This window comes from Hyaena hyaena, unplaced genomic scaffold, assembly GCF_003009895.1.
Source record: "Hyaena hyaena isolate Hyena2069 unplaced genomic scaffold, ASM300989v1 scaffold_198, whole genome shotgun sequence".
Taxonomy (NCBI): domain Eukaryota; kingdom Metazoa; phylum Chordata; class Mammalia; order Carnivora; family Hyaenidae; genus Hyaena; species Hyaena hyaena.
Window position 1 is genome coordinate 1,753,306 of NW_024080829.1, and position 17,279 is coordinate 1,770,584.

The following is a 17,279-nucleotide window of genomic DNA, read 5'->3' on the forward strand; positions in this document are numbered from 1 at the left end:
ACCCTCCCCTGCTCATGCTGTCTCTCTCTCCTAGAAATAAATAAAAAAAACATTTTAATAAAAAAAAAAAAGAAAAGTAAACAAGAATAACAACACAAACTTGAATATTATACTGTCAAGACCATTCATATCATTAATGTGAAGCTAGAGTTAAAACTCATATGGGGCGCCTGGGTGGCTTAGTCGGTTAAGCGTCCGACTTTCACTTAGGTCATGATCTCGCGGTTCGTGGGTTCGAGCCCCGCGTCGGGCTCTGTGCTGACTGCCAGCTCGGAGCCTGGAGCCTGTTTCAGTCTGTGACTCCCTCTCTCTCTGACCCTCCCCTGCTCACGCTGTCTCTCTCTCTCCTAGAAATAAATAAAAAACATTAAAAAAAAAAAAAAAAACTCATGTTTGTCAGATTCCAAATTCTATGACTTAGTGTTGACTGTAATATTACTACTATTGCCACTACTATCACTATTAATAACAACAACACTAACAACAACCAAATAACTATTTGAGTGCTTACTATGTGCCAGGTAGTATTCTTAATGCTTTGTGTGTTTTATATCATTTATTCATTTATCTCACAAAAACCTTTGTGTAGGTACTGTCATCTGCTTTCCAAAGAGGAAGTATAGCTAGAAAGTGGTGAAACCAGGCTTTAAACTCATTATGACAAGAGACTCTTTTCAATTTTTGTTTTTAATGTTTTATGTACTTCTGAGAGAGAGACAGCATGAGCAGGGGAGGGTCAGAGAGAGAGGGAGACACAGAATCTGAAACAAGCTTCAAGCTCTGAGCTAGCTGTCAGCACAGAGCCTGATGCGGGACTCAAACCCACGAACCGTGAGATCATGACCTGAGCCAAAGTCGAACACTTAACTGACTGAGCCACCCGGGCACCCCAAGAGACTCTTTTTTTTAACTACTGTGCTCTACTGCCAATACATTATAATAAGGACAAGTTCCCTAGTATACTTTTAAACTAAGGCTTATGTACATATTTTGGATTCCATATTTCACTGACAGGAGAAACATATTTAAGTATTGTTATTCAACCAGACATGAATATCACATCAGAATTAAAGATCTAGATACGATAAATAGAAATATCACTGCTTTAGGATACTGTAAAAAGACACACTGTTCTTCTAAGTTATAGGTTAGGAAAAAAGAATCATAAGACAATTTTTTTACCTTTTGTTTACCATCTTGTTATTAATTATTCATTAGTTATATTGCTTTGAGGACTAGGAATAAAGCTTAGCAATGCAGATCCATGAATGAGGGCTACAGATACAGGTAACAGAAGTCAATGTACAAAAGTCCAGTTTCTGTCCTTTAAAATACTTAGGTGGCATGATCACATCCTGCCTTGAACTATGTACAACAATTTCCATGGGACATAAATGGCCACTGCAGTTTTTAAACCCATGCAGTCATAAATTTCAAGGAGTCTAAAGTTAATAAGGATTAATAGAGTCCTAGATTTTGTCAATATGTTTTTTGTAGTAACTCTTATGTTATCCACAATCTCTAGGATCTCATAAGCTTTAGTGATGCAAGAGATAACAATGACAATTACATCTGTGACAAAGTGCTTTATACCCAATGATTCTCCTACACACATTTAGCTACTTTCCACCTGTATCACAGTTCATAATGGTCAATACTTAGATGAAATGCTCTGTGTCCCTCTAAACTATTATTAACATACCAAAGACCAACTTAACATATTACACAGAGCCACAGAACTTGAAGAAATTACTTACGCTGTAGAAGGCTGTCTGATGAGATCTGATATCTGCTTAGACAGTTGGTGGGAACTTCGAACCATCATGCTATGTAAGGTGGCAGGGTGCTGGGGAATGTTGATGCTGATAGCTCCTACTTTGAACACAGCAGCATTGTTAGTCTTCAAACCTCTCTGGGCACTGTAGAGGGCTTGTGACTTGGCAATACTACACTTCACCACAGTTCTATTAATGAAGAAAAAACAGACCATTAAATATAGCCCAATAAAGAGAAATGTTGAAAAAGTATTTTAAAAGCAATACAATACTTTTAAATCATTCAATGAACTAAATGACTTAAGATTTTTCATGCATTTAAATAGTATATTGAGGAAATGTTTTCTAATAACACTGAAATACATTTATTTTACATTGCACTGAATGTCATTCTATATCTTTAATAGAGTTTACAGAAGAAAATATATGTGTTCAGAGGTAAAAGAATGAACACTGACATACTGCATGTTTACAATACACAAAATTCCATTTTTATTTTTCCTCCATTCAGAACTCCTCTCTTTGCCTCCAATTTATTTTAGGGATATGTACAACCACTAAGGAAGCACAGATACTGAATATATAATAAAATACTTTACTTCTTCGAATTTAATCAAAGGAATTCATCAATCATCTAATATGTTGAAAAAAATCAATAGGAAGGAGGAAACTTAACTTGCATTTTCCATTTTTCCAAATTTTCAACAAGTGGCAAAGAAATGACAGAATTCCAACTCATAATAAGTAACGACTATTTAGTTAAAAATTAGTAAGCTCTAGTGATACAGACATAAAGCAGAGATATTATCTTTATTGATTTATGGTTCTCTCTTCCAGTGCCTACAACAGTGCCTTGAACATAGTAGGCACTCACTGAATTTTGTGAAATGAATGAGCAGAAAGAAGTACAGCAGAGGAATGTGTCCCAACATTAGAGCTGTGGAACTCCACAGATAACATGTGTTAAGTCATGTATGTAGAAGCCATTACAAAGCAGTTTGATGTATACAATTGAAAGTTCATGAACTATACCATTAAAGGCCTAGTTAGTAAAAAGATAGCTTTATATATATTTATAATATAAGTATCATCATTCATGTGGGCAAAGAATTCTTGATAATAGTTTAATAATTATTAAATTATTTTTAATATTAAATAATTTAATTATAATTATAAATAATACATTAAGTGATGAAATTATTAAATTTAATAATTTTTAATTTAGCAAAACAATACATAAAACAAATTTCATATTGACTACAGTTTGGTTCACACACATTTATCTCTACTTAGGCTGTAGAGGATCTACTGAGAATCCTAAAGGATCTAAAAAATCAGTTAATCACATTAACTTCTATTACAATAAACCTAGAGAAGTACAACACTGACTCTATCAGAGGTGTTATTTATAGACAATGAAATCCAAGTATTATATAAAATTCAAAAATGATTACTGGAGAACAATATTACTTTCTTCCACAAAGGCAATTATTTCTCAGATACTCACACTGACTAGAGAAAAAAAAAATCTATAAATTGGTCTATCCAGCATGAAAGTAGATTCTGGGATACTGACTACTTACTGAATTTGGTATCTTAAATATTATAATAAATAAAGCTACTTTCATTATCAATGAGATTTCATTTTATTTTTTATTTATTTTTCTTTCATAGTTTATTGTCAAGTTGGTTTCCATATAACACCCAGTGCTCATCCCCACAAGTGCCCTCCCCCATGCTCATTACTCCCCTCACCTCTCTCCCCCACCCCCATCAGCCCTCAGTTTGTTCTCAGCATTCAAGAGTCTCTCATGGTTTGCCTCCCTCCCTCTCCCCCACTATTTTTTCCCTTCTCCTTCCCCATGGTCGTCTGTTAAGTTTCTCCTGATACACCTATAAAACATATGGTATCTCTCTTTCTCTGCCTGATTTATTTCGCTCAGCATAACACCCTCGAGTTCCATCCACATTGCTACAAATGGGGAGATTTCATTTTTCTCATTGCCATGTAGTATTCCATTGTATAGATAAACCACATCTTCTTGATCCATTCATCAATTGATGGACATTTAGGCTCTTTCCATGATTTGGCTATTGTTTAAAGTGAAAGTGAGATTTTATTTTAAATTTAATTCAACACAAGCCAAAAGACTCAGATGGTACTAAAATGCAAATGACTTTCTACTTGTAAACACTCTACTGAATGAAACCAAACATTCAAAGAAGTCTGTCTTGTTATCATGATAGTAAAATTCTATACCTATCTTACTTTTGGTTATATAAGCACATATATGCTTATAAGTACATTTAGAACACTGGGATTTCACTTATACCTAATGGAACTGCTCTCCTAGAGTAGATCTACTAGGATATTTCCACTGAAAATTCTGATGTTAAGGACTTCAGGTGCTCTGTGTTGTTCAACTCTAGAGGGGCCCATTCACACTGTAGTCTATGTAAAAGATGCCCACCATAACAATGTTAGTGGTATTCTTCTAAGCTGAACAACATGTTCAAACTGAGCCAGAAACAGTAGAGGATGTCTGATTAACTCCTGTCAAACTGCACGTTAAAGACATAAGGAGATCAGAATGAAGAATAGTTTACAAGCTGCTGGAATGTCCTGTCCATCTATTATTTTAATTCCTGAAGAGGGCTGTCATTTAATCTAGGTCGTATAATATATAATACACATAAGACTTGTAAACAAGAAAGAAGTGGTCAAGATCTCACTAAAGAGAAGACTATAAAAACTTGTAGCATGCAAGGCATGCCTCATATACATAAAAAAAATTCATGGCAAGTGACCAAGAAATCTTGTTAAACAATTCATTAAAAAAGAAATTCACTGACAAAGGCAGTCTACCTTCACAAGGTTCTGACAGATCCACTGTGACAGCTACAATGACCACAATACCTAATGAGGCAGAAGCAAGGACTTTTTCCCCATCTTCTATTATTTCCTGAGTCCAGGCTATAGGGTCTTAAATGCAGGCCCCATCCTTGTCTATCCAACAGGCTGAGTGAATAATTTGAGGATTTACTTTGGGGCTTCATTATCTCTACTCTACCTCCACCCCTATGTAAGACTCATGTAACGATTACTTAAAGTAAAGCACCCGAGGGTGCCTGGGTCGCTCAGTTGGTTGAGTATCTGACCTCGGCTCAGGTCATGAACTTACTTTCTTGAGTTCGAGCCCAGTGTTGGGCTCTATACTGACAGCTTAGAGCCTGAAGCCTGCTTTGGATTCTGTCTCCTTTTCCTCTGTCCCTCCCCTGCTTGCACTGTCTCTATCTCTCTCAAAAATAAAGATTAAAAAAAATTTTTTTTAAAAGCACCCACTGTAACTCCCTACCACAAAATATCAGATATACATCAGTCAAATGAGGCCACTCAAAGTAGAAAAGTACATACACTGAAAGCCATACATAAAGTCTGTCAATAGAGTAGTAAATTCTCACCTTAAAAGCAAAATTATAAAGTTTAGATGTGTAGATATTTTCACATATTAGTGTTTTAATAATTATTTTTGCAATTAGTGAAAACTCTTTTGCAAGTGAAATTTTTTAGTTTCTATTATCACATCAAACCTTAAGGATTTATGATAATACAAATTTTAACAATGAGGCATCTTAAAAAAGCACAAGCAACACATATCTAAAGTTTTAAAACCTTTCAACAAAACAATGTGTGAATTACCAAAAGGTAGCCCTTACCTCTTTTTGTTCCTTGAATGTCAGTAAGCTTTAATCTATAAAAGGATCTACATTAAAGCTACAAAATAAAAACTAACTACATACATTCACAGCCATGCAGATAATCCAAGTATTCTTTTAAACTATTCAATACTATGTTAATCACAAAGCCCATGCGGGGGGGAGGGGAGGGGGAGAAAATAATATGACATACAGAAACTCTTGTTTGGCTGTGCTTGTAGGAGATGTAGGAAAATCCTCCAGTCTACAGATGAAGATTCAAGAGAAAGCAGGAAAACAAAAAGGAAGCAAATAAACATTCATACAGAAATTAGTTACAGTATGACCAATGATCTGGACTTCTCTTATTTCCCATTTTTAAAATTTTCCCTCACAGAAACTTTTCAACTCATTTTTAGTTTCATTTCCCTTTAATTGAAATCAGAAATGAAAAGCCAAAGAATAAATCGAGAAAATCTTAACACTACTAGAGTCTGGCAGTGAACAGTAACTTGTTTTTCAAAGAAAAAAAAAAAAGTGGAGGCATGTTTGTCTGTCTTTTTTTCCCTGAAGGTAAGAAATATAGCTATATAATACTTGTTTAAAAAATCTGTTTGATAAATGCTGTGTTTTGCAAGTCTAGAGGTTATCTGAAGCCCTTGAGACATAATAGAGATAAAAGGTTCAGGAGGCTATCGTAAATAAAATGCCTGAGACAACTAAAGAGATTCGTTTTATTTGCTACAGTGGTTAAAATAACCACAGTACTTTAAATTTAGAGCCAACAAAGGAATCTTGGGAACTGAAGGTACAGGTTCAGCACACAGGTTCAGACAACTCTTCTTACTTACTGTAGGATTTTACGCATTTGAAGCAAATGCTTTTATCTTTCTGAATCTCAATTTATTGTTCACAAGACTGTGACTAGGATTAAATAATCTATGTGAGGCTGCTGGTTTACAGTAGGTACTTGTTAAGATTGCGATTACTATATCATAAGACCCCTTCTCCCACATTGAATGATGAGAAAAGATCTGGTCTGTGTTAACTACTGGAATTTCCTGGTCTTTCTAGACTGCTTAGGAAATGCAATGTGGACCACTTAGGCAGCTAAAATGTAGAAATATACTCTTTGGTTCTAGATTTACAGGCTCAAACTACCCCCAGCAAACCCTGTACATCCATTTCAAGGAAATGTTCTCCAAGACAGTTATCACATTACCCATGTTTAAAATATGAATAGAACTATAACTTGTCAATATATGATTAATATTTAATTTTTATAAAGCTGAACAAAACCCTCTAGTCAGTATTTAGAATGGCAGATTCACTATAAGATAGTAAAACATTAAGTAGTTATAATATTTAGAAAGGACAAATTCTCAAAATCTGACCTAAATCATCAGAGCATATTTTGTAGTTACAACATAAAGCTGCTCCACTGAGAGGAAGTTAAGAATTAAGGTATATACTCCCAAGTGTATGAACTAAGTCAACAGTTAAATATATTGATAATAGGTTAATGATCTGAATATATTGTATGTAAAGGTAATCATTATCAGAACAATTCAAAACAGATCCAAAAGTAAGACTTATAAAGAAAAGGTTAAGAACAAGGAATCAATAGAAAAGTGATATGGTATGTACACTCACTATAAAAAGTTTACCTATATTATTAGAAGAGTCTCATAGGCTTTCTAGTATTAAATTCTTTAAGTGAAAAAATGGCAAGACACAGTTTTGAAACCCAGCAAGAATTAGAGCGATAATTAACATAAAATCAAGAGACAGTTTATAATCTTTGACTAAAATTTTAAATATTTGAATTATGTGAGTTTTTGCATTTTGTATGTCTAACTGAAATTTGCATTGTAATCATTTCTTCTTGTAATACATTCTTACAATGTACCAGGAGTCAGTTTTTTGGGAGGGGTGGGGGTGGGGGGTAGCAAACCAATTGTAAAGTGGGAAACAAGTAATTTTTTGAAAATATTTCATGTGGTGATATCCTTAATGACAAAATTATAGTATCTGGGAACATAATATATATAAATCTCAAAACTCGGCAGGTATGGGATTCATCCAATGAATTTTAAGCTTCCTATAAAACTAAATAAACAAATATAAGAAAATAGTAAAAAATTGACACACTTACTGTATATTTGGTGTAATCCCTTCAAGCAGCACAATATTAACCCCACCAATATGAGCAGTGGCACATGTCTCTGTCATCTTTTGATGTAAAACATCTTAAATGTAAGAAAAAAAAATTGTATGAATTATGGAAATAAAATAATTATACTTTGTATTAAAATTATATTTTATTCATAATATGCTCAATGACAAAAGATAGTTTAAAAGTTTTATTTATAATAAAATTTAAATTACTTCAGAACTACTTTAAAAACATTTTAGAAAAAGTTTTTATTTTTTTTCTTTGAGAGCAAGAGAGCGTGAGCAGGGGAGGGGCAGAGGGAGAGAGGGGATCTTAAGCAGCTTCCACCCCCCCCAGTGTGGAGCATGACACAGGGCTCAATCTCATGACTGTGAGATAATGACCTGAGCCAAATTCAAGAGTCCAAAGCTTAACTGATTAAGCCACTCAGGTACCTCAAAGTTTCTTATATCTAGGTATTCATATATATCATTTATTCATATATATATGTGTACACACACACACACATACATATAGACATGTGTATATATATATATATGCACATATATACAAAATATCTTATGTCAAAATTGGAAATGGCAAATACACAGTTTAATACGCCGTTCATGTATTAAAGAGCCTAATGACATTTTATTTATTTACTTATTTATTTATAGATTTATTTTTTAAGCAGGTTGCAAGCCCAATGTGGGGCTTGAACTGAGAACCTTGGAATTAAGAGCTGGATGCTCTATGGACTGAGCCAGGCAGGGACCCCTAGCCTAAAGCATTTTAAATCTCAAAAGTAATACTTAGTGCAGAAAACTTGGAAAATTAAAAAAGAATAGGAACAGAAACTATATAAACTGGCACTCTTCATCCATATAAATGGGAAAGTTCATTTTCTGGGGAAAAAAAAAAAAAAAAAAAACAACTGCCAAGTAGAAATTTTGGAGATATGGCATCGGCTATTTTCAGAACAGAAGCACTACAGTGTTAGAACATCGCCATACCTTTCATTTTTTCCTTAAGGGTAAAGCTTCCATGAATCCTCTTCAGTTCTGACTCCATTGTTAGCCCACCAATGTCTGCCTCCAGGTGTGTGCGGTTCACCATGCCAATCCCAAACACGATTAGAGTAACATGCTGAGGTTCAGAAGTTACCAAGCTACGTTTCCTCTGTGTCTTAGTCAAACTGTTATTGTCTTGTTCATTCTCAAACACAACTTTACATGTTGGCTCTGTAGGGCTCCGAACCCCTTTGGAAGTAAACAAAACACATAAGGATTTAGCTATGAAAACTGTGACATAGAAGAATACTCCAAACATCGCCTTACCTTTCTTCACATGCCAAACCAGCCCTCTTCCTCACCAAACTGATTTTTTAAAGTTTTCAACATTTTCGATAATCATATTGAAAGTAAATAATAGAGTCAGATATTTGAAAGTAGGTATAACTGAATCTTTAAGACCTATAATATTGTGTCAGGGTAGAAAGGACAGGAAATGGGAAAGAAAATTATCTGACTGCCATTACTATTTTCTCTCCATGGGTGATTGCCAGTTTTTTTGGCATTTCAGTGATCTACTTATAACGTTAAGAAAGCATGATAAACACTTATCTGTTTTAGTATTATTGCTATTCTAAAAAGAAATGTTTTTAATAGTAAAATATTCATTACCTGCTGGTCCAAATGTTTCTGAAGATTTTTCCAATATTCCTGTTGGATCAGAGATAAGTGAATAGAAGTTAAGTAATTTGTACATATTCTGCCAGCACTCAGCCGAAGGTTCACTTTGTTCTGATACTGTGATTGAATCGGAGTCATCCATATGAATAGTCATATGATCCACCACATCTTTTGAACCTTTCCTAGACACTTTTGAAGTTCTTCTTTCAGATCTTCCTAATGAATTTTTGTTTCGAGATTCCTTTTTGTTATTTTCATTGTTGGTCCGTTTGTTCTTTGCATTGTTTACTCTATTGCCACCATTCAGACTTCCTCTAGAACTGCGGCTGAAGTCAGATGAGCGAAAATCCCTATGTTTTCTCGTTTTGAAGGTGGGTGTTGGGGAAGCGGATCCAGCTGTATATCTGCTAAGTTTAATATCAGTCTGAGTCGCTTTGATATCATCTATCATGGTACTAAATTGATGAATAAGACGAACCAAAGCCATATCTACGTGCTGGCTTATTGACTGGCAAGAAATAGTAAAGTTGCAGTGAAAGGTATTATAATAACGCTTGTTGAGATCATGAAAAGAGAGAGCACTGGTTGAGTTCTGAGGGGTGCACACCGACTTTTCCATTACAACAGCACTGATGCTAAAAGTTTCCAACATTAATGCCGGTTTGAACTCAAGTGGAGGAAGATTCACATAACCTTGCCTAAAAATGGAGAAAAAAAAAAGAAAAAAATGACAAGGTTTTATTTCCTTTTTTCCAGAGCTGCACAATCTTTATTAGTTTACTAGCAAAAAATCTCTATGGTAAAACATGTTATAAGCCATTTAGATAATTTTAAGCAAGAGCTCAAGTTATTTTTCACTAGGCCAAGTTTTTAAGTTGGAAAATGGGTCTTGAGTCTTCTCTCTTGACCTTATTCCACAGATGACTATAGTTAAAATCAAATTTATGTTAATTATTTCAGTGAAGTAATAAAACATTTTTTCTTGCCAGTGTGATGGTACACCCCAATGGTAATGGAATTTAAAGTCAATTACAGGTCAAATAGGGTACCTCCTTTAGCCTTATTCTCCCCATCTCGGTTAAATATATTGTTTACATATTTAATCTCATCTCATTTATATAAACTGATTTCTTATTTGAAATGAAATCTTTATTTTTAAATTTTTTTATTTATTTCTGAGAGAGATAGAAAGACAGCGTGAGCAGGGGAGGGTCAGAGAGAGAGGGAGACACAGAATCCGAAACAGGCTCCAGGCTCTGAGCTAGCTGTCAGCACAGAGCCCGACATGGGGCTCAAACCCATGAACCGTGAGGTCATGACCTGAGCTGAAGCCAGACACTTAACCAACTGAGCCACCCAGGCGCCCCTGTTATTTGAAATGAAATCTTGATGGCTTACTTTGCCACGTTGAAAGAAGGCAACTTTGAAAACAAAAAAATGAAAAATGCATACAAAAACTTGTATGAAAATTATTTTGGCAAATTCTCTTATCTAAAAATTTTCATGTAAGAATGTTATAGTCAATTTTAATATTTAAAAGCCAAAAATATTTCAAATGTCTGTAAGCCAGCTACCAATGACAATAAGCCTCAGTCACCAAAACTGTGAAAAAAAGTATTTTTTCCTCTCTTCTTCCACGTACATTATGAATGTATGGCCATATAGGTCAAATGTTTCTAACAGAAAAAAGAAACTAAAGTTGCTTTGATGTTCTCAATTTTACTTAAAGAATTTTTAGAGAATAATTCCTTAATAAATATTGTAAGAAAAACCCCACTTGGGGGGATACAGTCCATGAAAATGCAAAAGCTCATAGCAAGCCTACAACAATGCTAAGCATGCAGTCAGAGAAAGACTGGATTTTGAGAATTAGAATGGACAGAAGACTCAAAAGACATTAAAATAACCTATAACACAAAAAGAAGAATTGAAAACATAGAAGGGAGCTAAGAAAAGTCTTAGTAAGTCAAGTAAAGGGGAGGAAAAATATTAGTATATAATGAAGCAATCACTTAAGATAAAAGTAGCCAGAGAGGTGAAGAGCTGGTATGGGCACTGTAAAGCCAAAGTTAAAATTAAATCTTAAAAATATTTATTAAGTCCCTAATATGTTTGACTATCTTGTCTGAAGACAGCAAAGATATAAGGAAACTAATATTTATGAGAACTTTTACATGCCAGAGCCTATGCCAAATGATTAATAACTGCCCTGGCTTTACAAGATAGGATATATATGTTTATACAAGAAACTGTAATTCAGTAATGTACAATAACTAGCAGATGAAACAATGTGCCTATTAACAAAACCCCAAACTAAAAATTAATAGTCAAAAAAAGTGTACAGTGACAAAATTCTCCAAATAAATAGTATTTAAGCTAGAATTATAGGAGATCTGAGAAATATAGCTAACAATGGGTCAGTAATAAGAATTTAGAGTATTCAGAGCTATGTGATAGTAGAAAAATGAAAAGAATTATTAAGTTCAGCTAGACCAAACACATTTAAGTTCAAAGTCACTCAAAGAACCTCTCTGTGAACATAAGAAAAAGGATGAACATATGAAGATCTAGTCTGTGGCAGTATTATATGGCATTTAGTAGGCCAATAAGTAGGCTGTAACTAGAATTATTCATAAACATATAATCTAAATATTATGTATAACCTAATTATATTTATGATGATACATACACTGTGTGTGTGTGCGCAAGTCAGCAATGGCAAACAGAAATACAAGTTTAATACAGAGCTTTTAACTGTAATAAGAGAGTGTAAGTTGGTATCAATGCTTTGGTGTCTGGATGTGATGATTCTAATGTGAATGAATTTCAGTTACCATGGTTTAGTTACATAACACCAGTCCCCTAACATGGCTTAAATCTTTAAAATTTACTGTGAAAGTACAAATTGTTTTTTAATGACAAAGTACAAACTTGCTGCTAGCTCTTCAGTCCACAAATCACTACATAAGTAACAGATGTATATCATGCTCATTAACCAACCACAGTATGTATGTCAATGCCTGGTCAATGCACATTCGTTATTCACTTCATGCAAAGACAGTAAAGCATGTCGTTATGTTGCCTCCTCATGATAAACCCACATGACATTTTACAAAAATGGATATTAAAAAAGGGAATTGGACAGCAAAGATAAAAATGCAAAAACAGAACAAAAAAAAGATAATGCTGGTAGTGAAATTCATTTAAAAGTAAAAAGATTACAGAAGAAACAGATAACTGCAAATGTTGACACTTCTACTGCTCTAGAAACTATAGATATGAAAACAGAAGAACTCAGGCAAACTTACTGGCATAAGAAAGAAAGCAACTGTAATAAAAAGGATGATGATATCTCAGAGGAAGTGATGCTGGGCAAATAACCTCACAGTAAAAGGAACTCATGACAGTATTTCATGACATTAAAAGTGCAAAGGAAAAGATGTTGGGAACTCATCAATACTCATCAAATGGAGTATGGCATTTTGCCAAGATACAGAAAAGATGCTCTTTCTGTACTGCAAGTTACATAACAAGATGGCAAGGGGTATTCAAACTACCCTTTGATGAGATTTTTCTAAAAAAGTAAAACATTTTAATTCTCAACATTTCTAATGTCTTAAATTATAATGTACTAAATACTATTACTGTATTTTTCATTTCCTATACATTTGTAATCAGCAGTAAGAGAATTTTTAATGTTTTAACAAACACTTTCCCAGGTCACAAAACAAAGGTAATTTTCCCCACTAATCTTAATAATCATTAAGGTCACTTTGTGGTGCTTCAGTTTGCACAGTCATTGTTATGATACCACTCTACTATGAAAAGCAAGGACTGTCCTATAGAACAAAGAAAATGCAATTTCCACGTTCCTACATCATTAGAAAATCTTTAAATATCTAGATCTGAAGCAGAATTTAAGAAAGCTGTATTTTTCTATAAATAATTTCCATAAAAATGTTTAAACTAATTTTGTTAAATTATTTAAAATTTTAATAGAATAATTCATATGGAAAACATATTTCATTTAGTTATATGTTGGATATATGTGCATTTTACTTTTTTTCTGAGTGCATTTTACTTGTAATTTACCACCCTGAAAAACTGCACAGAAACTGGACCAAACCAAGAATGCTGCAAGACTTCTTGTCATAAATGCCACCACCTATGTCCATATTCTACGATTCCTATATCCATTAGTGAGACTCATTCAAAGTAAAATTCCACATTCACAAAAGATTAGTCAAATCTTACTAGTGGGCATTATATTTCCTATTCAAGCAGTAAAGAAATTCAAGAACTATCCCTGATAATAAAGAATGGCAGTAAAAATGGTTCTTAACTTTCACCATGCTATATTCAGCATTCCTATGTATTTGTTTCTGATGGTTATACTCTAAATATAACTTCTACTCTGTTTCTAATAGAAAATACTACAAGTCTACGCAAAGGAAGTTAAAAATAATTCTAAGTAAAATATATAAAATGAAAATGTATAAGATCATAAAAATCAACGACTGTGTAAACACATTCTGACTATATACACAACAAATATGCTTTGCCTAACCCACATACATGTGCTAACACGGTACAAAACTGTCTAAAAATAGGACTCATCACCTATAAAATCAACAGGTTATTAAAATGAAGCTGCTTTTGATAAAGAGAAATTACCTCTGATTAAGATATTAAAAGTACTTTCTCATTAGCATAGAAGAAAACAATGTTAAAAAACAATTATTATAACCTGCATACAACATTTTACACAAAAAGAACAATAACACAAGACACCTTCTTGCTCTTTTGCCTTTTCTCTCTTTGGCTGTGTCTGAATCCACAATATCTGCTCTAAGGCAGTCCAAAGTCCCTGAAAATGAAAGGTGTTCTCCAAAGTACATTCGGTAGCAGAGTGGCATTGCATCCTGTGACTGAATCCCTGTATGACTCAGAAGAGGTTTAAAAACAACCTAGAAGAGATAACACATTCATTAATTAGCTTAACTTATAATTCATCATTTACGGTGGCTTTTTTCTTATCCTGTCTGAATCCATATATTATTACTGCAGTATGAAGCAAAAAAAGGGGGTGAGGGCTTGTATAATAAATATTAAGCTCTAATTTTACTTAAAACTTAACACTATTTTTGAGCACCTATTATATGCCACTCATCTTCAAGTTAATCACAAGGAAGAAGATTCCTCCATCCTGCCTGAGTGTCTGAAAGTACAAGGAAAATAAAATTGTGAACTAATTTAAATCATTCCACTTCCTATTTTTTTGTTTTTTATTTTATTTTTCTTTCATAGTTTATTGTCAAGTTGGTTTCCATTTAACACCCAGTGTTCATCCCCACAAGTGTCCTCCCCCATGCCCATCACCCCCCTTCCCCTCACTCCTACCCCCATCAGCACTCAGTTTGTTCTCAACATTCAAGAGTCTCTCATGGTTTGCCTCCCTCCCTTCAACTATTTTTCCCCTTCTTCTCCCCCATGGTCCTCTGTTAAGTTAATATGTGCAAACATATAGTATCTGTCTTTCTCTGCCTGACTTATTTTGCTCAGCATAACACCCTCAAGTTCCATCCATATTGCTACAAATGGCCAGATTTCATTCTTTCTCATTGCCATGTAGTAGTATTTTTAAAAAAGGCATGTATACGATGTTTCCATAAAAATGTGTTATATATCAACAGCCTATGTTAATAATAAAAATGTTTCATATGTTATATTATGAACATATGACCTATTTTTAAATGGTATCACTTCACTTGGTTTTAACAGCCATTTAACATTTATTTCCCAACAAAAAACTACCTTTATCTTTTAAGTACTACACGTGCTTATGGAAATACATCACTCTGGTTAAATTACTTGTTAACTGATGTTGTAGTCATGAAGAGCTAACCCAAACAGAAGCAACTAATGTGTTTAGTAGCTGATCACTATAATCACTCTATTTATTCTCTGTTGCATGGTTCCTTTTCCTCCCACACCTAAAACATAGGTGTTATCCATGGGGCGCCTGGGTGGCTCAGTCAGTTAAGTGTCTGACTTTGGCTCAGGTCGTGATCCCACAGTTCTTGAATTCAAGCCCCACAATGGGCTCTGTGCTGACAGCTCAGAGGCTGGAGCCAGCTTCAGATTCTGTGACTCCCCCTCTCTCTGCCTCTCCCCCACTTTTTCTCCCCCTTCTCTCTCTCTCTCTCTCAAAAGTTAACATTAAAAATTTAATAAAACAAAATAAAAGTCTTCAGTGCCTCCCAACTGCTCCCTCAATAAAGTCTTAACAGAGCACTTAACACAGCCTTCTATATGACATGGTTAAATTTAGCTTTCTAGTCATGATTTTTAGCCAATCTGTATCTCCAAATAACAAAAATGTCACTATATTAGACAAATAACTACATACCACTCTTCTGCTTAAGGAATATCTAGAGATGCTAAATTTGTATTTGTAATCAACCCACATACTTTTAAAAGGTTCCTCCTTTTTTTGCATGAAGGCTTTAAGCAGACAAGCCCAGAAAAAAGATTTTCCCTAGAATCTTCAAGGTGCACATGACTTGAGGGTTCCAGCTGCTAAATACCACCTAATGAGGGATTACTATAATTATGGAAAAACAGACTGGCTCACCTGTGCATCAGCAAGTTGCACAGCAGGAAACCCTTGGTTGGCTTCTTCTACACCAGCCACATCATCCTGACTAGTGCTATGCTGAGAATGTGTTCCGTCCAAAGTATTCTGGTCACTAGATAAGACAGTGTTGAAATCTGAGGCTGAGGGTATTGTAGGAAGATTGGGTGCAACACCTAACAGAGTAAATGTTCAAAAATAAAACAAATTATGAGGCAACAAAAACAACTTAAAGGGAACAGCAACGTAAACTTATGAAGCCTGTATTATAGTAGTATTACCAGACCATTTTAATTGAATGAAGAAAAAAAGGAAACAGCACTTTTAAGTTATTTTAGAGGCATGATTTATTAATGAAAATGAAATTAAACTAAAATTTCAGAAAATATCAGTCTTCCTCAGACATGAAGTCTGTATTAGAACCAGTCAGTCCAAAATATAGAATTTTACGACTGGAAGATTTCTGAAAAGCATTTGATATGCCCTCAGCTTTGCACTGAGGAGCAGAGTTACAGAGAGCAGCAGGGCAAAAGCAACTGATATCACAGAGTCCCACATATAAATTTCTTCCCAACTATGCTTTCCCAAGGCAGAACAAAAATAATGGCATTATTTGTTTTCCTCTGTATTCCCTTTATCCTTTAACTCCCCATGCAAAGGACCCATGCATGATAGACAGAAAATGTTCTCCTCCGATTTTCTTAAAATTTAAATGGTACAGTAGTGAGACTAGTATTACAAAAGTGCTAAGAGCTGGTGGAAGCCCCATCCTTCTATCCTCTTTAACCAAGAGCCAATGCTAAGAACTAGAGTACAATCATAATTAGAATCAGTTCCAGATTCAAAAGTGCTCCACACACCAACAAAAAAGAAAAAGAAAAAAAAGACTAAGTAGTCATGTATCAACCACATTTCATAATTTCCCATTTTCTATCTGACCAGAATTTGTTAGCAATGCAAGCTGCTATTGCATGGATTAATTTCAGCCATCTTCAGTAACTATGATCAAAGGCTACTTTACATAGTCTTTAAAAAAACTTTTCTACAAGAAAATAATATATGCATCTAAGAAGTTTGGGATAACACCTCAAAAAAGGAAAAAAGTAGAAAACGAAGGGTGGCACCACTTCTGTTTCTGGAGATAGCCACCAATATTTCTTTGTGAATTCCCTGCCTGTCTTCTTGCTATTTACATACTTTTTTTTTTAAATAGTTTATTGTCAAGTTGGTTTCCATATAACACTCAGTGTTCATCCCCACAAGTGCCCTCCTCCATGACCATCTCCCCCCTCACCCCCCTCCACACCCATCAGTCCTCAGTTTGTTCT

The 17,279-nt window shown here is 34.4% G+C and overlaps 1 protein-coding gene across 1 annotated transcript in view; it reads right to left on the reverse strand.

The window, feature by feature from the left end:
- KIAA1109 (KIAA1109 ortholog) overlaps positions 1-17,279 on the reverse strand; it is a 211,584-nt gene that overhangs the window by 66,175 nt on the left and 128,130 nt on the right. The window contains exons 45-51 of the mRNA XM_039241608.1: positions 15,952-16,127; positions 14,109-14,284; positions 9,309-10,015; positions 8,640-8,885; positions 7,627-7,720; positions 5,686-5,736; positions 1,758-1,964 (exon numbers count right to left, since the gene is read on the reverse strand). Coding sequence (XP_039097539.1) covers positions 1,758-1,964; positions 5,686-5,736; positions 7,627-7,720; positions 8,640-8,885; positions 9,309-10,015; positions 14,109-14,284; positions 15,952-16,127 — 1,657 coding nt within the window. The remainder of the gene's footprint in view (positions 1-1,757; positions 1,965-5,685; positions 5,737-7,626; positions 7,721-8,639; positions 8,886-9,308; positions 10,016-14,108; positions 14,285-15,951; positions 16,128-17,279) is intronic.